At 48.5% G+C, this 26,477-nt stretch overlaps 1 protein-coding gene across 8 annotated transcripts in view; it reads right to left on the bottom strand.

Moving 5' to 3' along the window:
* DHRS12 (dehydrogenase/reductase 12) overlaps window positions 1-26,477 on the bottom strand; it is a 69,542-nt gene that overhangs the window by 39,302 nt on the left and 3,763 nt on the right. For 3 of the 8 annotated variants that reach the window (XR_004523005.2, XR_012327638.1, XR_012327639.1), the window contains exons 1-4: window positions 25,311-25,464; window positions 23,579-23,661; window positions 15,876-15,968; window positions 14,487-14,568 (exon numbers count right to left, since the gene is read on the bottom strand). Coding sequence is in view for 5 of the 8 variants with exons in the window: in XM_033843469.2 (XP_033699360.1) it covers window positions 14,487-14,568; window positions 15,876-15,968; window positions 23,579-23,661; window positions 25,311-25,444 (392 nt within the window). In the remaining 3 variants the exon portion in view is untranslated. Of the gene's footprint in view, window positions 1-14,486; window positions 14,569-15,875; window positions 15,969-23,578; window positions 23,662-25,310; window positions 25,501-26,477 lie in introns of those variants that run through there. The other 5 variants (XM_073795134.1, XM_033843469.2, XM_073795136.1 and 2 more) reach the window with 3 other exon arrangements.

Raw genomic sequence — 26,477 nt, 5'->3', positions numbered from 1 at the left:
TGAGACCACAAAATGTCCTCACCAGAGGAAGGAAAAAAGCAAACTGCACAACAGTCTGTGATCCCACTTGGCAGAGAAAAAAAATGTATATAGACACATATGTTCATTATGTCTAGAGTGTGCACGGAAAAACATGAACAGGAAATGTGAAATGTAGCAACACTGCTTAGGCCCCAAGGGTGGGATTAAGTAAAGCGTTTGCTTCCTTTGCTGGGCATTTCTGTACGGTTTGAATTTGAATATTTCTACAATGAGCATATAACCTTATGGTTATTTCTGCAATCATAAAAACTGTATGTCTAACATTTGTAAGAAATGAGAAAAATATTGTTGAAGTGTATCTGACATGGAGATATTCACAGTACATGGAATGAGACGTTTACAAAACGGCAGGAGGAACAGAATTCCGTTTTTGTGAGGAAAGATGTGTCAAAGTGAAGAAAAAGTATCTGCAAGGATGATACTGTGGTGCACTAAAATGTTCAAAATGCTTATCTCTGAGTGGGCAATTATTATTTCTGTGTTCTTATGCTTATCTGTTTTTTTTTTTTCCCAAACAATGAACATATATTACCTTGTGTTAACAGGTTGGGGGTCGGGGAATTGAAATGAAAGCCCTGGGCTCTTTTTGGGCCAGTCGTCAGAGTTTCTGCCTGCCCAGCTCTGCCCACCACCTTGAGCCCGGCCCTGTACCCAGGCTCACCGGAGCAGCCTGGTGTCACGGAAAGGGCGCTGGGGGGAGCCGGGAGCCTGGATTTGAGTCCTGGCTGGCACCTACCAGCGGTGTGACCACAGGCAGGTCGACAAAGCATTTCAGCCTTGGTTTCTTTACTTGTGAAAGGGAGGCCATAGCTGGACAGCCCACCTCCTAGGATCACAGGGTTTTGTGGTGACACGAAAATGTGCACGTAGACTGGAAAGCTCTCTGTGCACATTGGTTGTTGCCATTTTATTTCATTATTATTACTATTCCTATTATTATTATCAGCAATGCTGAGTTGTGCCCTTCACGCCACACGGCATTCTTGGCGTCTGCACCCCAACCTGTCGCTGAAGGTGCCTCGTTAGTGTGCAGGATTTTTAAAGTCTGGCAAACGCTGGGTCTCTGACAGCTGTTGCCCTCCGTGCACTGGCCTTGAACACTTTCTTTGCATTCACTGCTGGTGACTTTCTCTGTGATTTAATTTGTGAGAAGTAGAAAGGACTTCTGCCAAAAGCTATCAGCCCCATCAGCCTGCCGTGACGGATTGTCATAAACGACTCCTTGGCGTGAAGGAAATGAAAGCTGGGAGCAGGTTCCACACCACAGGCCTGCACCCCTCCTCCAGAGGCTCCGCTGCTTCCCTCCCAGAGGCCCTGAGGGACTCGCCCGCACTCGCTCACCCCACTGGCCAGGCGCTCCTCCTAGACGGATGAGAGCTGGGGTAGCCCCTCTGCGCCTCTCCCCCGACCCAGGAGACCAGTGATGTGTTTTGTTTTCTGCTTCATCCTCTGCGAGAATATACCCTACCGGTATCAGTTTAGATGCTGACAGAGTCACCGGCAGGAAGACTAGCTGGGCCATTCATCCCTACCAAATACACTCACCTGTAGGGCACAGCCAGGTGGTAGGTGATTTTTTTTAAACTCCTGGAGAAACTGCAGTTTTTAGCAGCAGACCTTCAGGGCCCTTTCTATCATTAAAAAAAAAAAAATCTCCCGCATTCCAAATCCACAAAACGGGCCTCTCCCATCCTGCTCTCTGGGTCCCCCCGCCCCCAGCAGATCTGAGCCATCGTGTGCTTCTGTATGCTTTTTGCCTCCTAGGTCCCCAGCTTTATCATCTCAAAGCACATATATCACTCTTCACACACAGCAAGCATTTCTCCTCCCTGAGAAGGAGATGAAGCCTCTCTCTTTCCAGCCACAAGTGATTTATCGTCCTCCAGCCTCCTAGCCAGCTTTCTGAGGCCTTTCCTGTGTACCCTCAGCATCTTTCCAGGCCAGCAAAGAGAAACACAGGAAGAATCTGCTACATGCCCAGTACAACCTCCCTGTTCCTGCTCCGTTCTGCCTATAACATTTCTTGCCTCGTACAGTTCTTTGAGGCTCCTATCTATTGCTAGATTGATGTTCCCCTATTTAGGAATCTCTGAATAAAGCCAATAAGATCTTTTAAAAGAATCTGCTAAATTAATAACAGAAAAATATATAAGTAGTATGTATGTGTATATTTATATATATATATATTATTATTATTTTAATTAAAAGAATTGGAATTAAGAGGATCCCAGAGAGGTTCTGTGACTTTTCCAAGTTCCCAGCAAGTCCATGCAGAATGGAAAACATGGCAAATCTCCCTTTTCTTAGTCCTTCAACCACAGAGTCCCAACCGACTCCGGTGCCAAGGGAGCAGGAATGAATCCCGTTGTCTGCAAGTCACTGCTCCTTTAGGATGAACATGGCACCAGGAGCTCCTTGCCCAGCTCACAGATCCTACCACGGGCCCGCTGTTAACACGGGCGACAATGCAACTCTCCTGCCCCAAAGCCCTTCAACACTCCAGGCGCCCAACCAAATTCAGCAGAAAACTCCTCGACCTGGCGTGGTAGACTTCTTCTGGAGATGTGCCCCATCCCCTCCCCTTAGGGCTGGGCCCTGCATCCTGTAACAACACGTAACCGAGTCATGACCCGGGGCGAGGCACTGTGTTTGAGCCACGCAACCTCGACCCCATGGGCAGAGGAGACTGAGTTAGGGGCGACACCTGAGCCAAGCCGTACCAGTCGAACCCTCCCCGCAAGAGCGTGGGCACGGGACCCTTGACTCAGCGGCCGCCATATTTGGCCCATGTGCCCGGAAAAGCATCCTGCAGAGACAGGAGGGCTGGGATAGAGTCTGTGGACAAGGGTCCCAGAGAAACAGGAAAAGTTCACCCCGCTTCCTCACGCTCTCCTGTCCTGTCCCTGACGCTCCCAAAGCCCAGCTGTGCCTCTGCCGCTAAGTTCTGTGAAGGCTGCCCTTGCCTCCCCCGCAGTAAATCAGTTTTGTTTAGTCGGCTTGAGTGGGTTCCTGTTCCTTGTAACCAGACAATCCCTAAGACACTGGGCTTGGCCTTAGCTAGAAAATCCACCAGCTCACCTGTGCTCACCAGCTAATAGGAATATCCTTGGGAAGGTGCAAGCAGAGCGCTGCTGGAAACAGCTACGGGTGCCTCCGGGTCATTCCTATCTCAGTACGAACAAGTTTAGTTACTTCCATTCCCCCGAGACTGACTAGCCAAGATCAGGGACATCTGGGGGATTCAGAGCTTTGATGAGGAGAGAAAAAAAAAAAAAGAGAACCTATTTTAGTCTGGGCTCCTGGGGGAGGGCAGGTCTGGGTGTAGGGAAGACACCTTCAGCCACAGGATAATGTGCCCAAGCTGAGTTCTGCTCCCAGTAATAAGGAAAATAACTCATTATCATTATGACTCATTAGTATTTTTAATTTACACAATGCCTTCCTTCCAAGGAACTCATTATGTCGATGGAGGCTCATTACGAGAAAGAGATTTGGGAGTGGAATTTATGTTGGACGTAGTCTTCTAAAATACGGCAACAAGGACCTTTATGACATGGGTACATGACTTGAAGCCAATCTCTCTCTATAAGCTCATTAGGAAGGGATGTTACACTGTAACATCCGGGTAACGCTGAAGGAGAGGTGCGGAGTACTCTTAAAGCACGCCTGAAACCACATTTCCATCCGAATAATAAACTCATGGTGCTCCTGAAATCATACCACATCATGGGTATGATATATTTCAGTAGCATTAAAAGTATTGTTTGATGAGAAAAATCTATTGCAATGTTTACATTTAGCATAGGAGAACTGATTGGAGTTTCTATTAAGAAACCTTCACAGCCAGCTTGAAATAAAGCCACATTGGTTACTAAGCGGGTGTATTCGGGTATATGCTCCTACCAATTGTACTATCTGCCGGAGAAAATGACTGTCCCTCTACCCCTGGCAGGTTACTGGTGTAGATGTTAAAGGAGCAGACAGTTGCGTGATGAATACTATTGGGTACCTCTCCCATTGGTACAATAACACAAACATCCCATAGCGAGCCTAGGGGCCTCACACACTGACTTTACAAATTATATAAAGACCATTTCAAAGATCATATTACCTGGGGAAGCTGGGAGCACAGAGTCGCAGAGAAAATGAGGCATTAAGAGGCATTAGAGTCATCAGTTTCTCGTGGGGTATTTACTCTTGGTTTGGGGTCAGACAGCGGTGAGGATGAGTCAGATCTTTCCCTTTGCCCCCAACCTCAACTTCCCCCGCTTCCGGTTCCACTTGCTAAATGCCAGACCCAGTGATAAATACTAGGGATACTGTGAGAACTCCCTGACTGCAGGGTGTTCACCAGGCATTAACAGGTTATTATGTAATGAACCTACACCCACAGTGAGGTCAGTGCTGTGCAGAAGAGACTGCTCTGAGCACATGGGGTGGGGTGGCGGTGGCATCGGGGCCGAGTTAGCAGTGAGGTGACACCTCAGCTAAGATTTAGAGGCGAGAGAGGCAGGACTAAGCTGCAGGGTGCTAGGAGAGGGTAGGGATGGGAGGAGGGTGTCCAGGCGTGGAGCACAGTCTGTGCAAAGAGCCTGGGGGTGGGAGGGCTCACTCAAGGGTGGCTGAAGCTGTGAGCAGCTGGACAGCATTGTTTAAATGTGGGAATGGACACCTGTGAGCTCCACCTGTGAGGTGGGAAGGGTCCGCCTGAGAGGAGAGGGGGGAGCTCTGGCACCTGTCTTGGGCTCCAGGTAACCCACAAAAGTGAATATGCTATCACTTCCTTGTCCTCCCCAGGCCATCCAAGGTCTGTACCTCAGGGTGCTACAGCTCAACCAGTGTTTCTGGTGGAAGATGACTGCATCACTCCCTGTTGTCACATCCGAGAGGGAGGCTGTTGGTACTACACCTGGGGCACAAGGAAAGAGCCTGCTTTACAGCAGGGAGAGAATGGGCTTATTAAAAGCATGAAGGTGCTTAATTGGGATTTTGTTTTTAAAATTCCCCAAATGGGTGTGTGGTAGAACTGCTGTGAGTAGCTCTCCTTTAAAAACGCCCATGGAATCCCAGCCAGATCAACCCATAAGGTCCTGGGCCCCCGGGCCAGGATGGGGTCGGGCACCTCAGTGGCTTCCTGAATTGGGGCCAGTGCTCCTTGGCTGGGAGAACAGGAGGCGTGGTCCCCACGGGGCCCCGAGAGAGCTCACCCCGGCCCGGGCACTGCAGTGGCTCAGACCCCACCCCGGAGTGGCGGGCAGGCAGGTGGGGAGGCCCATCGTGGCCCAGGGGCTCAGCTCTGGAAGGTGTTTCTGCCTCATCCAAAGCAGCCTCAATGGCTGGCAGAAAACCAAAGCCAAGGGGCAGAAGATCTCTGACTTTTGGGTTTATCCATTCTGGCCTTAGGAAGGCGGCACAGCCACCCCCCACCCCCCCGCAGTGCAGTTTTAGACCAAGAGCCTCACCCAGGGCTCCAAAGCCGTTCTGGGGGCCGAGGGGTCCTACCTTGTAGCTTCAGGAGCTCCAGACCCCACCAGTCTCCCCTGATGCCTGAAGTCTAGCCTCCTCACCCCAATCTATCAGTCCTCTGGGTGAAAATGTCTCAAGAATGAGAGGAGTGATGAGCTAGGGCTTGCCCTAGAAGATAGTAAAATGTATGTGAATAATGAGAATAGTGCAGTCGTGACAATAATCACTAGATCGGTGGAACGGACTGGAGCTTGGAAAGAGAAGCAACTTAGTGAGAATTTGGTACACGAGAGAGAGAGCATCACAACTCAAAAGAAAGGAAAGATTATGCAATATGTAAGCAGAGCTGTGACACTGTTTATTAAAAAGCGTGAGAAGAAAGAGAGAAAGAAAGAGGAGAAAAGGGTCCTTACCGACCTAATACCCAAATAACTTCCAGTGGACGAAAACGCTAAATAAGAGAAAATGTTGTAAGAGAATAAGGGGAAAAAACAAGTATTTAGATTAACCAGGATTTTTTTTAACCATAAAAACGAATAAATCAGTCTTAATAATAGATATACAGCCTGACTACATAGAAAATTTAAACTTCTGTGTGACCAACCGAAGCACCAAAAACAGAATTAAAAAGTAATTTGCTAAACTGGGGAGGAGGAGGTGTCAGGGAGGAACGCACTTGTGATAAATGTGCCACAAATGGCTTATAAACCAACAGTTTAAAAGACGATGATCACAATTGAAAAATGGGCAAAGGACATGAACAGGCAACTCTGCAAAGAAATACAAATAGCCAATAAATAAGCACCATCGCCGAGTTCAATATCACTAGAAACCAAAGCAACGCAAAGAAAAGTAAGAAGCCAGATTTCATCTATCACTTTTGCAAAGGTGGTGGGACCCAGAGCTTGTTGGGATAGGGAGAGATAAGCACTAAGAATGCTGGTGGGAATACAAATTGCTCCAATTTTTCTGGCAGGCAATTTGGTTAATGTATCATGTATTTGGCAATTTGGTCAAAGGTCTCAAAAATGGTCACAAACGAGGCGTCTGTAATTTCATTCCTAGGAATCCATCCTAAGGCAATAAGCAAAGATCCACACAAAAATGAATGAACAGAGGTACTCATGGTGGAACCATTTTCAACAGTGAGAAGTTGGAAACAAGCTAAATATCCCACAATAGGGGCTAAACATACTAAACTATGGCACATTCATACAACAGAATATATTCTAAAGAGAAGGAACATTTTACAGGATGTTTAATGACATGAGAAAACATTTATAACATAATGCTACCTGGAAAAACACAAGACTCAGAATGGTATACACACTGTGGCCCCTCCTCGGAGTAGGGGACACACATAGAAAAAGGCTGGAAAAAACAGACCCATGTTAATGGTGGTTTTATCTTAATGATGGAATTACGGGAGAGTCTTGGCTTCTCTGTGATACTTTTATTTCCCTATTTTCTAAAAGAAGACACATTTGTCTTATGATCAGAAAAAAGCGATCCTGAATAAACACGACCTCCCTACCCTGCCCCCCCACAAAGTCCTAAGATGGTACCTGCTAAGATGAGCACAGATCCTTGGTTACTGAGCTGTGAGCTGGGACCCAGAAAGGAGTGTAGCCCAAGGGAATGAGAGAGGGGAGACGAAATGTTTGGAGGGAAGGAACAGAGGAGGCTTGAGGAAGGGAACTGGGAATGGTGCAGAATGCGGGATGCTGCTGAAGCCATACTGGTTTTGCTGGGGACCTGATAATACTCCAGCGTCCATTCGTTCCATCGTTTGAAGAGATCAGAGGGGCTTGGGCATCTTGGGGCCAGATTTCAAAACAGGAGAAGGACACCTAAGGGAGCCCTCTGATGTAGCTGGACAGCAGCCCTCTCTCTCTCTCCCTCCTCCTGCATCTTCCTCTCTCCCTGCATCTCAGGGCCTTCTTAGGGGAGAGGTGGTGCAGAGAAAATTCTAGGACAACGATGGGGCCACTGAGGAACGATGGGAAGGCCAATGAGACACTGAGGCTGGCTGATCACCTTTTCTTTTGTGACTACTGCCTGATTCCCAGTTTTACCCAGAACCAGGTGGGCTCACAGAAATCAGGAACTCTGGCTCCGGTCAAGGGTTCCTCATGGGGTCACCTTCCCTCACCCCAAGACTCTCCTGGACAGCAAGACTGCCATCTCTCCGTCCACAGCCTTTGCGCATTCCACTATCCTTGGAATAGTGGAAGGACTTTCTCCGGCCTCTGCACAGCACAGCATGGAAGGTGCCTCTGCGTTTACTCCTCACCAACTGATGCCTTTTAGCACCTTCTATTATCAGGCGTGAGCAGGGTGACCTGTGCTCTAGGCTGGAGGGAAGACAGTGCCCCTTCTGGGAGCGCACTGATTCAAGGAGGGCACCTCAAGTCAATCATAGCAAATAGTCTGCTTCTTACCAAGAAACAGACTCACTGTGCGGAGAGCTATGATACTTTCCTATCTTTTTGCTTTTTCTTATATATTTTTACATCCAGTAAAATTCTGTGGGGGGGGGGGGGGGCGGGGGTGTGTGCAGCTCTATGAGCTCTTGCAAATGCATACAATTGGGTAACTCTATGCATTAGATTGTGCTGTGATTCACAACCATTCCGTCACCCCAAATATTCCCTCACAGTCACCTACTACCTTTGTGGTCACACCCTCCTCCCACCCCTAACCACCAGCAACCACCGATCTGTTCTCAGTCCCCATAGCTTTGCCTTTTCCAGAACATCATATAAACAGAATCATACAATGTATCCTTTTGAGTCTGGCTTGACTTTCGCCAATGCATTTAAGATTCAGCCACATTGCTGCAAACATCAATGTTTTGTTCCTTTTTATTGCTGAATAGCATCCCATTGTATGGAAGCACCACAGTTTATTCACCAGTTGAAGGACATCTGGGTTGTTTCCAGTTTGGGGTGATTATGAACAAAAATAAAGCAACTATAAACATTTGCGTACACATTTTTGCGTGAACACGTTATTTCTCTTGGGTAAATAACTTACAACTCCTTCTTTAACCCTCACCTCTAGCCTGTAAAGGCATCATGATCTCCATTTTACAGAATGGGAATGTGAGGCTTGAGGAGGTTTAAGCACTTTGCACACAGTCACGTAGCTGGAGGAACTGGATTACCCACCCAGTAGGTCAGCTCAAAACGGACTGAGCTCCTCGCAAGGGCCAGGCAGTGCGTGCACTCAGTGATTCATGCTCTGTGCCAGAAACCACCTATCAAAGGGTGACTTCTATGGTGCTAAGATAGGGTCACGGAGTGTGCTCTGGGAGCCCAAAGGAGGAGAAGCGCTGGCCAAGCTCCAGGCTGGTGTGCTCCCAGCGAGTCACGGAGGAGAAGTGAAAGTGAACCAGGAAGGGGACGTTCCAGGCACCGGAGCCACAGGAACAAAAGCATGGAGGTATCCTGCGGTGACAGGTTCCAAAACGAATGGGCTGACTGGCAGAGGATCCATGCTGGGAAACCATGGAAGTATGTCTGGACAGGTGGGGGAGGTACCATAACAAAGGACTTCAGTTCCAGGTGAAGGGATTTGGATGTTATTAGCTGACATTTCTACAGTGCTTACTAGCCCCAGGTACTGTGTCTTTCTGGGAATCCTGAAGGTTTGGGAGCTGGAAGGTTTTAGGAGCCAAATGGCACATAGGTGAAGCTCCGAGTAAGGCTTATTGACACATAAGAATGCCTGGCACCAAACACCTTTAGTGCCTGAGGGCTATTTCACCTTGGAAGTACTGTTCTCTGCTTTCCTGGGGTTTGGACCCCAGCTCCCTTCATGGACGGAAAGAGAACTTAACCATGTGGTTACTGACATCGTTTGTGTCTGATTCCCCCACTGGACCAGGAGTCCATATAATTTCTGAATCCTCATCGCTGACCACAGGGTCCAGCTTACAGTGTGTGCTCTTTAAATGTTTATTGAACAAACAAGATATTTTGCTCATTAAATATTTGGGGTTAATAGTTACCACATCAAACTCAGATGACCCATTTCCAAAGACTTAGAATGTAATAAAATAGACCCTTGTCGTAGATTACTGTTTGACAATGTTCACCCTCTCTTCCCCAGTTGCCTGGGAGGAGTATGTTTCCCTGACTCTTGATTTTGGGCTCTGTGAAATGACTTGCATTGGTCAGCTGGATGTTAGCAGATCTGAAGCAAGCAGGGGCTTGCAATGTGCTTGCACACTTGGGCTTCTGCTATTGCCACTGGAACACACTCTGGCCAGCCTAATGGTCCAAGGAGGATGCAAGAATTTGGAACATAATGCAGACCCAACTTGCTGCTTAGAGATACCCTACTGAGCTCAGCCGACGTTAGCCCACCCAGCAGACCTGCCTAAGAGTCAACAAGAAATACATGCTTATTTATTGTATGCCTAAGAGATTTGGGGGTTGTTTGTTATGTAGCAAGAGCTGACAGATACAAGCCTATAACAAAAATGGACCAAATATAATTTTGTTGTCCTTTATTTAGGAAGGTGAGTCACTCAGACTCTGATTTCAAACTACTTCTGGTCCTGTTTCCTTGTTTATGAAATCTATAAAGTTGTTATGAGAACTGAACGAGATTGTCCAAGAAAAACACTTAGTGGAGCCCCTGGCACATGGGAAGGGTTCAGTGTGTGCCATTATTATTACTATTATTATCGTCATTATTATTAAGGTGTTTCTGGCCCCTGGGTCCCTGCTTTAAACAGCAGTTACCATTGGGTGTGGAGCTATGCCAGTGAGCAGAAAGCCCCAAATAACAGAATGTGAAGGGACAGAACATGTACCGCGCACTGATGTAGGCGCGTCCTTCCAAGATGACCTCAACTGAACTTTCCCAAAGATCTAAGGCACCACTGCCTGTTTATTACAGCCAATTAACTGATGACACAGCTGTCTCGGAGGAGGTGGATGGCATCCTTGTCTCGTGTGCCGGGGGTGAGAGGGGCTGAGAGGCGGGTGAGAGCTGTGATCGGCGGGTGCTCGGGCTGTGGCCAGCTGCCAGCACAGCACTCGGCAAAGCACTGCCCCCACCCACCCACCCCCACATCCGTCTTCACTCCTCACGGGCTCTGAATGCCACTGAACGCCAACAGGCAAAACGGATATGGTTTGAGAAGACCCGAAACACAGGGGCAAGTACAGCGACCAAACAGCATCTGTCTCATGAGATCACTTCACCTCTACGCTTCGTCTCCCCACAAATCTACCCTGGGGCGGCTCATTTTCGTCCCTAGGAGAGTAAACTATGAAAATCTCTCCATGCCCCACCCATCCCCGCAAAAGGAGAGGGAGAATGATTTCCAAACTTTATCTGATTCATAGACTGTGATGTCTTCACAAAGAGCCACATGCAGCCATGGGCTCTGACAGTATTTCACTAATCCACCACCTCCCGAACTCTTAGGATCTGGTGATAAATTCTGCAAATCCTACTGTGTCCTGTCCTCAGAGTATCAGGAATCTACTGATGTTTGGCTGGGGATTGGAAGTATTTCTAGAGGCCAAACGGAATCTTAGAACATAGCAAACAACCTAACCTGTGTTACATAATCAGGCCATGAAAACATGTTTCACATTAGAAAGGCAGCCAGCAGTTTCCTAGGACTCAGACAGAGGTATGGGCTGTTTGCTTGGCTCTGCACCTGCTTCAGAATGACAATATTTGAACCTCTCTGTATCTCCTCATCTGTAAAGCAGAAGTACGTCAAGCTGCCCTCTCTGTCACTGACTCGCTCCTGTGTATGTTGGACTACGTCTTCCCCTCTGGAGAGGAGGAATAAATATTAAGCATGAGAATTACTATGCTTCTCAGAGAGGTTGGCAAGATCAATAAAATGTTTCTAACACAGGTAGGAAATGAAAATGAAGAGATATCAAGGTCCTTAGAAGCAGACCGGATCCAAAACAAAAGTACAACATAATCAGCTGTATAATCAAAGAGGCAAAAGCAAAACCAAACAATAATAAATAATAAAATAAAATTTTAAAAAAAGGGAATTCCCTGGTCGTCCAGTGGTTAGGACTCTGCGCTTTCACTGCGGTGGCCTGGGTTCAGTCCCTGGTGGGGGTACTAAGCTCCAGCAAGTCTTGCAGCGTGGCAAAAAAAAAAAAAAAGGCAGTTCCGTGAGAGTCTATCAGATCTGCCCCACATTCTCAATCAAGGCAGATTCCCAGGAGGCCCTCTAAGCAGTGTCCCCAGCCCTGGGCCATGCTTCTCCTGGCACGGCTGGTCACTCCCCTCCCAGCCTCCCTTTAGCACTTATCTCACGATAACGCAGGGATGGGTCTGAGGGAGGAGATGCTGGGGGCTGGTAGAACTCATCTGGGTTATGAACATGGGCTCTGGAGGCAGACAGACTTGGGTTCAAATTCTGGCTCCTCCACTTGACCTTGGGCAAGTTATACAAGCTCTCAGTCTAGTGTTTTCATCTGTAATGTACAGGCAGGAATACTTCCATCATAGGGTGGTCACGTGGGTTCAGTGCCATATATACGTACGCCACCCACGAGTGCCCAGCATGCAGCGCACACCCAGTAGAATTTAGCTGGGTGGTGGATGGGCAGGTGGGGAAGCAGCAGAGCAGGCTTCATCCTGTGCAACCCCACAGGGCCCTGCACTTTTTGAATACAGGGGCCCCCATTTTTGTTTGGCACTGGGCCCCGCAAATCACAAAGCTGGTCCTGGAGAGCAGCCACCTGGGAGGCCAGCTGCTAGGACCCTAGGAGTCCTCGCCATCCAGGAGAGTTAGAAGGCAAACCCTGGCATGACCCCACATGTGCGTACTTTTGGTACTTTGGGCAAGGATACCACATTTGGAACAAAGCGAACGTTGGGAATATTTTGTACTAAACCTGCAGCGTTTCATAGCAAGCTCCCAGGGATTTGTTTAAGAAGAAATAAATGCAACCTCAGTGCCAGGGAGAAAGGTTCTTCCCCACTCCAGATGCTCTCTTTCTCCTGGAGGGAGAACAATGGACATCCTCCCTCAGCCCCTTCCCCTCTCCATTGCGAGGACGGGGACCACTTAAAAACTGGAGTAAACTTAGGGGCAGTAATCTGGGCTTGCTGAGCTCTGCTCCCCACGTCTTCCTCTTCCTGGGAGGGGTTGGTGGTGTCTGTCTGAGGCCAGCCAGATACAACAAAGCAAGTGAGGCTGGCTAACTCTGGGGTTTAGCATTAAGGAAGCCACTTGGCTCTCACGTGAGCCATGCCCTTCAACCAGCCTTATCCGTAACAACAGTGATTTGGGGCTTTCATCCACTGTCTTAATCCTCAAATTGTTCAGTTCTTGGTTGGGAAGAGGGTTACTATTTAATGGACGCCTTCAACGACAAACACAGGAACCCCCGCCGTTCATCTTGTGACTTAGGATGAATTAAAATGCCTTATTAAGGGGCTTCCCTGGTGGCGCAGTGGTTGAGGGTCCGCCTGCCAATGCAGGGGACACGGGTTCGTGCCCCAGTCCAGGAGGATCCCACATGCCACGGAGCGGCTGGGCCCGTGAGCCATGGCCACTGAGCCTGCGTGTCCGGAGCCTGTGCTCCGCAGCGGGAGAGGCCACAACAGTGAGAGGCCCGCATACCGCAAAAAATAAATTAAATAAATAAATAAATAAAAACTAAAATGCCTTATTAAAAGCTTCACTTCCTATGAGGAAATGGTATAGTCACTGGGGAGAATCTTAGATTCATTGCATCTCCGAGTTGAAAGGCACCGAAATAGTCTACGGTTGGTCCCTGACTTATGATGGTTTGAATTATGATTTTTTGACTCATGACGGTGTGAAAGCGATACACATTAGGTAGAAATCGCACTTCAAATTTTGGATTTTGAACCTTTCCCGGGGTGGTGATATGCGGTATGATGCTCTCTCGGGATGCAGGGCAGCGAGCTGCAGCTTCCAGTCAGCCAGGTGATCACAATAATGAGCAACGCTCACACTTACAGCCATTCTAGAGCCAGACAACCGTTCTGTTTTTCACTTTCAGTATAGTATTCAATAAATTACATGACATATTCAATACTTCATTATAAATTAGGCTTTGTGTTAGATGATCTTGTCCAACTGTAGGCTAATGTAAGTGTTCTGAGCATGTTTAAGGTAGGCTGGGCTAAGCTACGATATTCGGTAGGTTAGGTGGATTAAATGCATTTTCAATTTACTATATGATCAACTTATGATGGGTTGGCTGGGACCTAACCCCAATATAAGCTGAGGAAGATCTGTACTCCAGACCCCTTGGTCTGAGATGGAGAAAATCCAAAGAGGTTAAAATCCTGGTACCTTGGTTTTCAGACTTTAGCGTGCATCAGAATCATCCGGAGGGCTTGTTAAAACACAGACTTCTCAGCCCCATCCTAGTTTTGGATTTAGTAGAGCTGGGGGTGAAGCCCAAGAATGTGCATTTCTACCCAGCTGCCCGGTGATGTTGATGCTGCTGGCCCAGGAACCCTACTTTGAGAATCACTGGCCTGGCACAAAATGAGTCAGCCTGTTATTACAGAGCAGGAACCGGAACCCAGGGGTCCTGCATTCCAGGTGAGTGCCCTTCTTGGCCCATCTTCTGGTCTCATGGTTGCACCTTTCTCAGCCCTGGCTGGAAGCTCCCTTGGCTACAGTTTTCATGTCTGCACTTTCTACCTAAGATGACCTTGCCCTTCTCACCAAAGTCATGTCTATAATGAGCCTTGAGCTTCCTAGAAAAAAAAAACTTTAACAATGCTAAGTATTCCTGGCACTAACACATATTATGTAAAACATGAAAAGAGTGTTTTATGAAGAAATAATAATGCAGTGAAGGATAAATTTAAAGTAAATGCAATCACGCCAAGGACCAAGAACCCAAAAAGTAGATCAATGTTTTTCTGATCCTTCTACAGTATCATTTATGTCTACATTTATTTTGCTAAAAGCAAACAAGAAAACTGCTTACACTTACCCAGAGTGTTGGTAGCAAAGTTTTTTTCAAGTCCATCTTCTGTGAGCTCTCTCTCATTGACCATGCAACCTGCATTATTGATCTAGAAAGTACAGTTCCCATTTCAAAATAAAGGAAAATAGGGCCAAAGGACCTGTTCCCAAACCCCACAGTTCCACCACCACCACTGGTCCCACATTCATGTGACGACAACAGTTCTGCTCAACTGTCCCTTCACTCCAAACCCCGTCCTGGAAAATGCCATTTGTGCAGCAGCCTCAGCCTCGGGACTGTGCAGAGACCTCCGACGACCAGGGCCTGGCCCGGCAACCTAATTCATGATAAAGTGCCCCAGGAATTCGTCTAGACCAGCGCTGTCCAATAGAAGTATATAATTTTAAGTTTTCTAGAAAGTGACCACATTAAAAAGGTAAAAAGAAACAGGTAAAATTGATTTTAATATTTTATTTAACTCAATATATCCAAAAGAGTATCATTTCAAAATGTAATCAATATAAAAATGTTAGTTTACTCTATTTTTTTTTTTTTTTTTTTTTTTTTTTGCGGTACGTGGGCCTCTCACTGTTGTGGCCTCTCCCGCTGCGGAGCACAGGCTCCAGACGCGCAGGCTCAGCGGCCATGGCTCACGGGCCCAGCCGCTCCGCGGCATGTGGGATCCTCCCGGACCAGGGCATGAACCCGTGTCCCCTGCCTCGGCAGGCGGACCCTCAACCACTGCGCCACAAGGGAAGCTCTGTTTACTCTATTTTTCACACTAAGTCTTCAACATCGGCAGATTTGTACACTGGTGGCACACCTCAATTTGGACTAGCTACATTTCAAATGCTCCGTAGCCATATTGGACAGCGCAAGAGTAGACCTGAGCCTGAGTGAACATTTCGGAGCACATTAGAAACTATTTGGTATTTCGCAGCTCAGCTCAGAGTATATGCGAGGAGGAGAAGGACACCAGCCCACCTGAGTCCTCTAGCTCTCTCTGGAGAGCAACTGACTGTGTTACTAAAAGATGTGCTTGTCTGCAGCAAGCGTTCTTTTGGACTAAGCTTTTTATTTAATTTCCCCCTGAGCCTCTTATTTTAATGTAGCAATCCCCAAATCTACAGAGTTCAGGAATACCAGTATACAAATCATCATTTTATGAAAAAAATGGAACCTCCCCATCCCCCCCACAGACCCAGTGGATGGTCCCTTCCTTTCCCCACAAATCCAACCAATAGGGTTAGATTGACTCCAATGAGTGAACCTGATAACTGAACAGGCCTCCCCATAAAAGATTCTCACTAAGGTGTCACCATAAAGATCCACAAACATACACACCAGTCTACAACCACACAGGCAAGAAAGGCACACGCATGACATTTATCCCCTACTTATGTTTACAAAGCTCACCAGGACATTGAGGGTATGTTCCTGCTTGAAATTCTCAACAAATTTCCAGACTGTCTTGGGATCAGATAAGTCCACAATGTGCAGAAAGATGTTCTAAACCAGAAAACAAAAAAAAATTGTAAAGCCTTAAAAAAAAAAAAAAAGATAACATGTATTCTTTTCATTAAAAATGGTTTTTTAAAAAAATGGTTTTAAAAATCAAATCGTTTGGAATGATACAAAATGGAAAGTCTCACTCTTCAGAAGTACACCATTGTTCACAGTTTCTTGCAAATCATCCAGAAATATTTTAAGTACATGCAATATTTATAAATGTATTTTTCAGGCATTATATATTATACAATTTAAGTATTATGTGTGTGTGTGTGCCCCTTTTCCATATAGATGGAATCAGACTATACATTGTTCTATATCCTTCTTTTTCACTTAACAATATGTTTTAGAGATTTTTTTCTTATATATAAATCTACCTTCTTTTTTTTTTTTAACCAGGTTGTTTTCTTATTGTTGAGTTTCTTTTTTTAAACATCTTTATTGGAGTATAATTGCTTCACAATGGTGTGTTGGTTTCTGCTTTATAACAAAGTTATACATATACATATATCCCCACATCTCTTCCCTCTTGCATCTCCCTCCCACCCTCCCTATCCCACCCCTCTAGGTGGTCACAAAGCACCAAGCTGATCTCCCTGTGCTATGCAGCTGCTTCCCACTAGCTCTCTATTTTACATTTGGTAGTGTATATATGTCCATGACACTCTCTCACTTTGTCCCAGCTTTCCCTTCCCCCTCCCCATTTCCTCAAGTTCATTCTCTAGTAGGTCTGTGTCTTTATTCCCGCCTTGCCCCTAGGTTCTTCATGACCATTTTTTTTGTTTGTTTTTTAGATTCCATATATATGTGTTAGCATACAGTATTTGTTTTTCTCTTTCTTACTTCACTCTATATGACAGACTCTAGGTCCATCCACCTCACTACAAATAACTCAATTTCATTTCTTTCTATGGCTGAGTAATATTCCATTGTATATATGTGCCACATCTTCTTTATCCATTCATCTGTCGATGGACACTTAGGTTGCTTCCATGTCCTGGCTGTTGTAAATAGAGATGCAATAAACAGGCAATGATCATTTACGTGCATGGCTGTGTGCACCACCGTAAAGGAAAAGGGGGCATTCAGCATGGCTCCTCCATCACGGAGTTCTGAGTCTACTGGGGGAGGAGGCCGCGTCCAGAGGTAACCATGTCACAAGGCAGAAACGGACACGCAACGTAAGCAAGGACTGAGTCACAGAAGAAGTTGTCATCTTATAGTTAGGATGTGCCTTCGATAATCTCTTAGGAGCAAAATATTGACAAAAACTCCCAAATGATTGGTAGGAAACTACGACACATCCATGCACACATATGTTTTGTGGCCATTACAATGGCCTCCTCCCCAGTAGACTCAGAACTCCTTGACGAAGAAGCCACGCTGAATGCCCCCTTTTCCTTTACGGTGGTGCACACAGCCATGCACATAAATGATCGATGCATGTTGTCCATTTACCCCTTTTTCTCTGTACTCAGCACATAATTGAAACTTGTGCTCTCAGCATCCAGTGAACGTGAGGCTATTCCCCCTGAGCTCCAGCAGACGTCAGGGACTTGTCACCAACCCAAGGCAGATTCCTGCTGCTGGAAGCTGAACCTACAGGCAAAACTCTGAGCAACAGCTGTAACTCCCTTGATAAAGCAGAGTTCAGGGCCCTGTCTCAGTTGCCCCATTAACTGAGCCACTGAACGCAAGTCAGAATTTCTTTCTACTGATTGATCTTAAAACATATTTCCTCACCCTGAGACAAAGGCTCAGAGAATGAGAAGACAGAAGCAATCCCACATTTTCACGCCTCAGAAGGTCTGTAATCAGCTTGAAGACCATATTTGGCTTAAGTCTGGAACAACTGACTCTTCCTCTGCCTTCAGGGAGAGGAAAAGCATTGTCCGTACAGGACTATGCTCTTCTACAAAGTCTCTGAAGGCCCTCACCCAGACAGAGCGGACATGAGGCTGCTGACTCACACCTGGGTCAGCCGTGAGCGTCTACCAGTGACGGCAAAGCAGGTCCACACACCTAATCGTTTCGTTCTGAGTGCTTCCCGGCAACCACCCTGGAACTCCCTCCCACCAGCAGGGCTGCGACACTCACACAAAGCCAGGCTCAAAGAAACAACAAAATTCAAATGAGCAACAAAATTCAAGTGAGCCAAAATCAATTTTACTCTGATCATCCCTCAATCTCCTTGAGCTTCCTGGAAGCACCCAAGGCATCGCAGAATTAAAAAGAGGCAGCAGCAGGGAAGAGGGACTCGCCATTATAGACAAATCAACCTTGGAGCCTGGTGAAATGAAGCGTCCTGAAAAGGTGAAGGGAATCATCTGGCTCCCTCTGCAAGAAACCAGGAAGCCCAAAGGCACCCAGACGGAGAGGCCAGCAGCCTGCTGTGACCAGGGGAAGGAACCAGGCAGGTGCCAGTGTGTAAAACCCTGATCTGCTGATCTACACATGACGAGGCTGGACCTAGGAGACATTGGGGGCCCTATACTCACTTTAAAAAAAAAAAATTATATATTTATTTATTTGGTCACACCGGTCTTAGTTGTGGCACGCAGGTTCCTTAGTTATGGCATGTGAACTCTTAGTTGTGGCACACATGTGGGATCTAGCTCCCTGACCAGGGATCGAACCTGGGCCCCCTGCATTGGGAGTGCAGAGTCCTAACCACTGTGCCACCAGGGAAGTCCTGTACTCACTCTTTAAACCTAAAGAGGATACAAGTCTGGTTATTGAAACTGAGCAAAACTCAACTGGGATCCTTCCTATAGGTGAACCACCATCATCTAGCTGCTGGGTGGCCCAGGAGTCATGAGTTGACATCACGGGAAGCCTCTACCCAGGGCAGAGGGTGAGTTTGAAGGGTAAAGGGGAGACAGTACATGAATGTGCCCTTGGAAGTAGAAATCACTATGTAGGAATGAGGTAATAGTTACTATTAATGTCTAGTACTCAGGAAGCTAAACCAGTAATTCTTAAGAAGGTGGAATTCCACGTTGGCCTGGGAGAACTGGAGAGTAGAAACCCCTGTTTTTTATCTTGGTGTTTTGCTGTTGATGGGATCAATCTGCACAAGACAGAAGGCACATTGACAGCACCTTCCAGCCATATCAGGAAGTGCAAAGGTTGCACTGTACCTCTGTGATCTTTCTCCGGAAACCCATCACTCCGTTCTAATCAATGAGAAACACAACCGGCCAATCCCAGTTGAGGGAGAGTATACAAAACCCCTGGCTAGCACTCCTCAAAACTGTCCGGGTCATCAAAAACTAGGAAGGTCTGAGACACTGTCACAGCCACGAGGAGACACGACAACTAAATGTAACGTGGGATCCTGGATGGGATCTGGGAACAGACAAAGGGCGGCAGGTAAAAACTAAGGAAATCTGAATGGACTTTAGTTAGTAATAATGTATCAATATTGGTTCATTTGCTTAACAAATGAATCATACTCATGTAAGACGGACGTTAGCAAAGGGAACACTGGGTGTGGGGTAAATGGAAAGTCTGCATTATTTTCACAACTTTTCTATGCATCTAAAACTATTCTGAAATTTTAAAGTTTATTTTTTTAAAAATGTTGCCCATGGGGAATTCCCTGGCAGTCCAGTGGTTAGGGCTCTGTGCTTTCACTGCTGGGGCCTGGGTTTGATCCCTGGCTGGGGAACTAAGATCCCACACGCCACTCGGTGTGGCCAAAAAAAAAAAAGAGTTGCCCAAGGAGATAACTGCCAGACAAAAGCGTGGTGCCCTTCTATCCAGGCAGCGAGATGGTGATGAACTGCACGTGGTGAGGAGTTGAAGGAGGGTCCACTCTGACTCGCTCCCTGGGCCCATCAGGAACATTGTGCCAGACACAGTGGATGCTGCACTGGGAGTTTGCTCTGTGACAAGCGCTCCTTCCCCCAAGCTTGGGGCCACACACACCCTCTCCAGAAAGAGCCCCGTGGCAGGATACTGAACTCTCCGTACTCCACACACCTGATCTTACCAAGCCAGTGCGTCCAAGCAGCTGGTTCCCACGTGACCTTGTCCTTCCCTGGTGCCCAGCCTGCCCACACGCGCCTGGCTCAGCTGGCCTGCCACACACCCCACCCAGGCTCTCCTGCCCAAAGGACCACCGCTCTTTGATGTCCACCCAACTATGCACCCAGGACCAGTCCCGCCAGTGCCCTCCCTCCCTGCTTTACTGGCCCAAGCACTGATGAAAGAGAACTAGGGAACTTGAAAAGCACAGAATGTAAGGTTGGGAGGGGTAATAATATTAGCATAAACAATGTTGATAACAGCAATAATAGTAATAGCTTCTATGGATCGAGAGCTGTACATACTATGATGCCCTGAACTTCCCATGTCATAGCACTACCATGTTATGTCAGCCAGGGTCTAACAGAAACCACTTTCAACAGAGGGAACTGAACGCAGGGATTGGTTTCCCAGAGGAGAAGGGTGATGAGAACTCAGCTGGGATTGGTGAAGAAACCCGGAGACCAGCAGCAGCAGGAAGCACCCACCAGCCCTAGGTTGCAGGAGCAACGGGAGGGGCTGATGTGACCTGAGCCTGAGAGCAGCGCTCGCCCCAGAAGCAGGAACCTCAGCGGAGATTCAGCTGTTGCCACGGAGGCCAGATATCCTGTTTCCCCATTCCTCCCGCCCCCTTCCTCCCAATCTTCCTCTAATACCCGCCGCTGGTCAAATGCAGGCACGAGGTGGCTGACGTGGGAGCTGGGGGAACACATACTTCGGAAGCCACGCCGTCCACACCTCCCCGCCCCACCGTGATACAGAGCCGATCAGGTGGGCCCAGGGAGGGGCACATCCTTTGCTGAAAACGCTTGTTGATCGCTTAATCCTTACAAGACTGAGAGGGGCTGCACTGCCTCTACCATGTCAATCTCCAGCTCCCAGCATGCTGCCTGACACGTTCACACTCAACGAGATGTTCAAAAATGAACAAAGTAGTATCACCCTACTTTTCAGATGAGGAAACTGAGGTTCAGGGAAGCTAAGCGCACTGCCCCAGCTCACAAGGCTTCGTGAGCGCAGAATCGGCACTCAGATGGGAGCCCCGCTCCTTCCCATACACCCCTGATGAAGCTGGAAGGAGCAGCCGATCCCGGGGAAGAGCCCGGAGGATGCACGAGTCAGGGAGACCACACCCGCGGGGATGAGCAGACGGGCACCACCGGCCCCGGACCCTCGGAGCGCTCAGTGCTGGCGGCCACTTACAAACACAAAAGAGGAGAGGATTTCCCGTGGGTTTGTGAACGTGAATGGGGGGAGGCCGCAGGTGAAGGGCTCCCTCTCCCCCCGCCCCAGGAAACATGCTTGCTCCCCCTTTCAGCACTACCTCCCAAAGATGGTGCAGCTGGACATAAGGAGGTCTCAACAGCGTAAACAGCATCGTGTCCTCTTTTTCTATATTGATCCACTTTGTAGAAAAACATAGCCCAAACCAAAGCGGGCTGGGATCCAGACAGAGCCTCCCCTGCCCATAGCCTGAGATTAGTATTCCTGTTGCATCCTGCAGCAGCACCACTGAAAGTTATCAGCAGGCAGACAGCCAGCTTTCCATCTCAAGAACTGCAGCCCCCAGATCACAGCTGCCCTTGCAGACATCAGAGGAAGATTTAGAGACCCTCGAGCTCTCAGCCAGCCCTAAGCCTCCGGGAGGAATCTGATGGCAAGAGGCTGCGGAGTCTGCGGAGAGTCTCTTGCCTTGAAAACGTTACTTCAAGACGTGGAATAACCTTCATGAGCAGAGGCAAAATAGTCCATTCTAGATTGGGGCATCTGTTTTCCCTTTAGCCACGGCCCAAGCCTGAGGGCGCGGGGCGCTGTCCACCCCTCGGCTATGGGCAGTTGCTGGAGAAGCAGGTGCACAGGACAGAGGAGGAAACTCCAGGTGGGGCTGGAAGCAACATGCTCTGGAGCGAAGGTGAGGGGCCCGTGGTCACTGCCAGCCAGCCCCCTCCTCTCCACTTGACACTGGGAGTTCAGGGGCCTCCGTCGGGGCCGGCTTCCCGGGGTGCCACCTGCACAGGTGCACAGACCCCAAGAGGGCCCCGCTTGTTTTTTATTTCTTAATTCTTTTTTGATCACTCATTCCTTTCGTCATTACTGTGATGATTTTTAAGTCTCCTAGCAATAACACTTCGGACTTTGGAACTGTTAACTTTGTTCTTATTAGAGATTCTACTGTGTTCCTAAGCCAGAGTGCCTTCAAGGGGGAACTTGTGTGTGTGTGTGTGTGGTACGCGGGCCTCTCACTGCTGTGGCCTCTCCCGTTGCGGAGCACAGGCTCCGGACACGCAGGCTCAGCGGCCATGGCTCACGGGCCCAGCCACTCCGTGGCATGTGGGATCTTCCCAGACCAGGGCACGAACCCATGTCCCCTGCATCGGCAGGCGGACTCTCAACCACTGCGCCACCAGGGAAGCCCCGGAACTTTTTTTAAAATTACTTTTTATTGGAGTACAGGCCCCGCTTGTGTTAATGCTATGCCTTCGCCGTCCTCCAATTCTTAGGCTTTTAACACCAGGGTCCCACACCTTCGTTTTGCGCTGGGCCCTACAGATTATATAGCCAGTCCTGGTTCCGACTGTCTCAGAAGAGGAAGCCCACAAACCGTGAGCCAGCTGTGAAAGCTCTCGAGAGGAAGTGGCTCTCATCAAGGCCAAAATGTCATCTGTTGTCCCTCTTTCTCCGAAGACCACTGGGTCAGTTTACAGCTTGGCTCACCCTGAGTCACCTCTGATGTGTCTCACTGACGTGGCCTCCCTCTGTGGGGGGGACCCCAGCAGTGCCACGTCCGTATCATGTCTCCCCAGCAGGCGCAGATGCCTTCATGGGGCGTGGGATCAAACCTCACTGCCCCCCTTATCCCCAGTCCAGCCCAGACTTTGAAAAGCGGCAGCTCAGAGGAGCGAGGGGGGAGTGGGAGAAATTGGGAGGTTGGGATTGACATAGATACACTACTGATACTATACATAAAACAGACAACTCATGAGAACCTACTGTATAAAACAGGGAACTCTACTCAGCGCTCTGTGGTGACCAGAATGGGAAGGAAATCTAAAAAAGAGGGGCTATATGGGGACTTCCCTGGTGGTCCAGCGCTTAAGACTCCGTGCTCCCAATGCAGGGGGCCCGGGTTTGATCCCTGGTAAGGGAACTAGATCCCGTATGCCGCAACTAAGAGTCCATATGCTGCAACTAAAGATCCCGCATGGGGCAACGAAGATCCTGTGTGCCGCAATGAAGACCCAGCGCAGCCACATAAATAAATAAATATATATATATATATATATATATATATATTTTAAGAGTGGATATATGTATATGTATAACTGATTCACTTTGCTGTACAGCAAAAATAAATAGAATAGAATAGAATAAAATAAAATAAAATAGGACCTCTGTCCCGAAACACATTGAAAAAAAAAAAAAGAAAAGCACAGCTCCAGCTCTGCTGGCTGAGGCTGCCCCCCAAGCGGAAGCACAAACAGGCCACTGCCAACTCGGGGCGCGTGGCCAGGAGTCCAGCCCCCTGCACTGCCGACCCCGCAGGCAGGAACCCCCAGCAGGAGGGCCACAGAGCAGCTCACCTGGTTCCCGCTCTCCCTGATGATCTCACCTCTGGCACCTTCCGCTCGGTTTTCATCTCGACAAACCAGGTGAACTGTGCCACCTGGTGGAATTCAACAAAACCGTCTGTGAGGGACAGCGACAGTGACAGCTATGGAGACCAGCTTTTCCAAATGAAGGACTAAGACATACGGGCTCACAGAAAGAGTACCTGAAGTGGAGACTATTCTGGAAAATCTAGACAGATGGTCCCCACAGTCAGAGCAGCAGATGTAAGAGAGAGGGTGATCTTGGAACCCGTCCTCCTGCCTACCTGAGCTGACTGACGGTGCACCTGGGACAATGTCCTGACTTAAGCGTCTGAATATATCAAGGATGAGAAGGGTCGGTTTCTGTCATACCGGCATCCCTAACATCTCACAGAGTACCTGACACACAGGTCTCAACCTAGCCGCACTTCGGACCCACCCGGGAAGTTTTTAAAGCTCTAGATGACGGGCCCAGGCCTGCGGATGTTTTAAAAGCTCCCCGGGGAGTCTAATGTTCTGCCTAATATGCAGCAGGAACTCGATAAATATTTACTGAATGGCTGAGTCCATAAATGGCTCTCAGACTATTCCAGCAAAAGCCACACCGTCGTCAATCAAGGCCTATTTAAAGGGGACTTACGCTGTCTGCGGCAGTAAAGAAGTAAGCATTATGGAACCTGCCTTCTTCACCTACAATAGCTGCTTTTTAAAATGGGGTCTGTTTAATGGGAAGCTACACGCTAATCACACCACCAGCCCGTCTGCTTTATCCTCGTCCCCACCGCTCTTCAGAGTACCTCCCAGTTGCTAAGATGCAGTTAATCTTCCCCCTGACTTGGCAGATAATTAAATACAACTCCAAATGGTATAATATTCCCCTGAAAAATGCCTAACAATTTTAGAGAAAAAAAAAATCTCGAGCATCTTGAAAAGTGATAAATTCCCAACTTATTTCCCCAACTTCTGCCGGAACATCCATTTTTCCTGGAGAAGGGGCTCTGGAGAGACACGGCAGGCTTTTCTAGCCACCACATTGCCACTAAGTGACCCAGGGCAGTTGAGCTTATGCAGGAAATTCCAGCATTTACCAGGAGGAAGACTTCAGCTGCCTGAATAATTTACGGGCACCCATAGAGGCGCTTCCCCAAATCAAGCTTAGGGAGGAGAAAGGGGAGGCTGTCTCCAGCTGCTCGAAACCTGAAGGCTGGACACCAGGAAGGAAGAAGGAAGTTCACTGCACGCCCCTCCCCCGTTATTCTGGGGGCTCTGGTTCTTAACTAGGGTCCACAGGCAAATTGCGAGGGACTCCCAGTATCCTTCCCACCCCCGACCCCGTTGTTGTTGGGAAGACAGGAACTGGAGACCAAGTATGCAGGTGTTTTTTTGTTTTAAGGTTCCACTGGTGATTCAGACGCCTAGGGTTGGCCGGAGCCCCTCACTGTTCTTAATCAGAAAACAATGACATGTGGACAGGACCCCAGCTCTCCTGTGAATTAACCGTGTTGAGAAAAGCCTCCTCCAGTCACTCGCTCTGTCCGCCTCTAGCTTGAAGCTTACCGCACAGCAGCTGTGCCGATCAGCACGGGGTCACTGTTCAGGGCTCCTGGCTGTGCTGGCCGTGGCCTTCCTGACCCTCCTGTGACACAGGGCGCTCTCCCCGGCGTGGAGCAGCCACAGGCTGGCCTCGGGGCCCAGTGCGCGCACGAGTTAGCAGGCTGCTCACCTCGCCTGGCGATCTCGAAGGCAGTTGCTTTTCCAATGCCGCTGTTCCCCCCGGTGACCATGAAGGCTCTTCCAGGGACTTGGACGTCCAGGTCATCAGGGATGAAGTCCTTGGACGCAGATTCATAGCCACTCCTGGAAGCAGCAGAGCCACAGAAGGAATGGCCGTGAGTAGCTGGGAACACAATCTCCTGTGGGGAGGAAGCCTAATTCTGAGCTGGGCATCGTGCTCTCTCCGGCACATCACGCAGCCCCTTTCTTCCTGGGCTCCCCCTGCTATCCTCCCTGGTCTCATGAATACCACCATGTCCTCCAGGCCTACATTTCCTATACCGTTAGCTTCCTGAACTGAAAATGCTTGGCGATTCCAACAATTTGGTGGCCAAACTACCTTTCTCTGACTGCCTCTGATACCAGGAGGTGCCCTCCACCCAAAAAAACCCTTTGATAGATCTTTTTGGGGGGGCCTTTTTCCCACAGTGGGGGGAGCGGAGAGGAGCTTAGGCGACCAGGAACATCGTGCCTACTGCACCGCAGGACAGGTGTCTCTACCCAGGTATAGAAGGACCATGGCAAAGAGGGTAGATTTGCACGTAGGGAATGAAGGAGGGGGCAGGTGCGGTTGTATGAGGGCTGCACGCCTTCAGAGGAAGCAAGCCTCCTTTGGGGCCACAGGGTGTGTGCTGCACAACTCTAGGGGGCGCCGTTCCGATCACAGTGATGAGAGATTCGTATCTGCATCAGGACAACTTTCTGCCGGATGACAGCAAAGCACATAGACAGGGAGGTGCTTCTTCTAATTTGCACAAAGGCATCATATTGGACAGAAACAACCCTGAGTTCCTTAACTGTTTCTCTCTGCTTTTTGAGCTTCGTCTTCTAGCTTTACTGTCCTAGTATTTCCCAGCTACAAAACTGGCTGAGGCAGTAGAGGCAGAGTGTAGGGGGATTGGCAGGAGGAGACCCACAGGGCGGAGCTCTCCCCACACACCAGCAGGCTGGGGTCTCAGCTTGTGTCTCTCACCCAAAGAGCTGATTCCCTGCAATGCAGAAAGCAACTCTTTCCCCCAAAGGTTCTGGAAGAAGCCCAGTGCCCTCCCCGCGCCCTGTTTACACACAGACTGCCAACAGCTGGTCTCCTGCCCCATGCCCTGGCACAGCACAACTG

This window comes from Tursiops truncatus, chromosome 18, assembly GCF_011762595.2.
Source record: "Tursiops truncatus isolate mTurTru1 chromosome 18, mTurTru1.mat.Y, whole genome shotgun sequence".
NCBI lineage: Eukaryota > Metazoa > Chordata > Mammalia > Artiodactyla > Delphinidae > Tursiops > Tursiops truncatus.
This window is presented reverse-complemented; position numbering and strand designations above follow the sequence as displayed.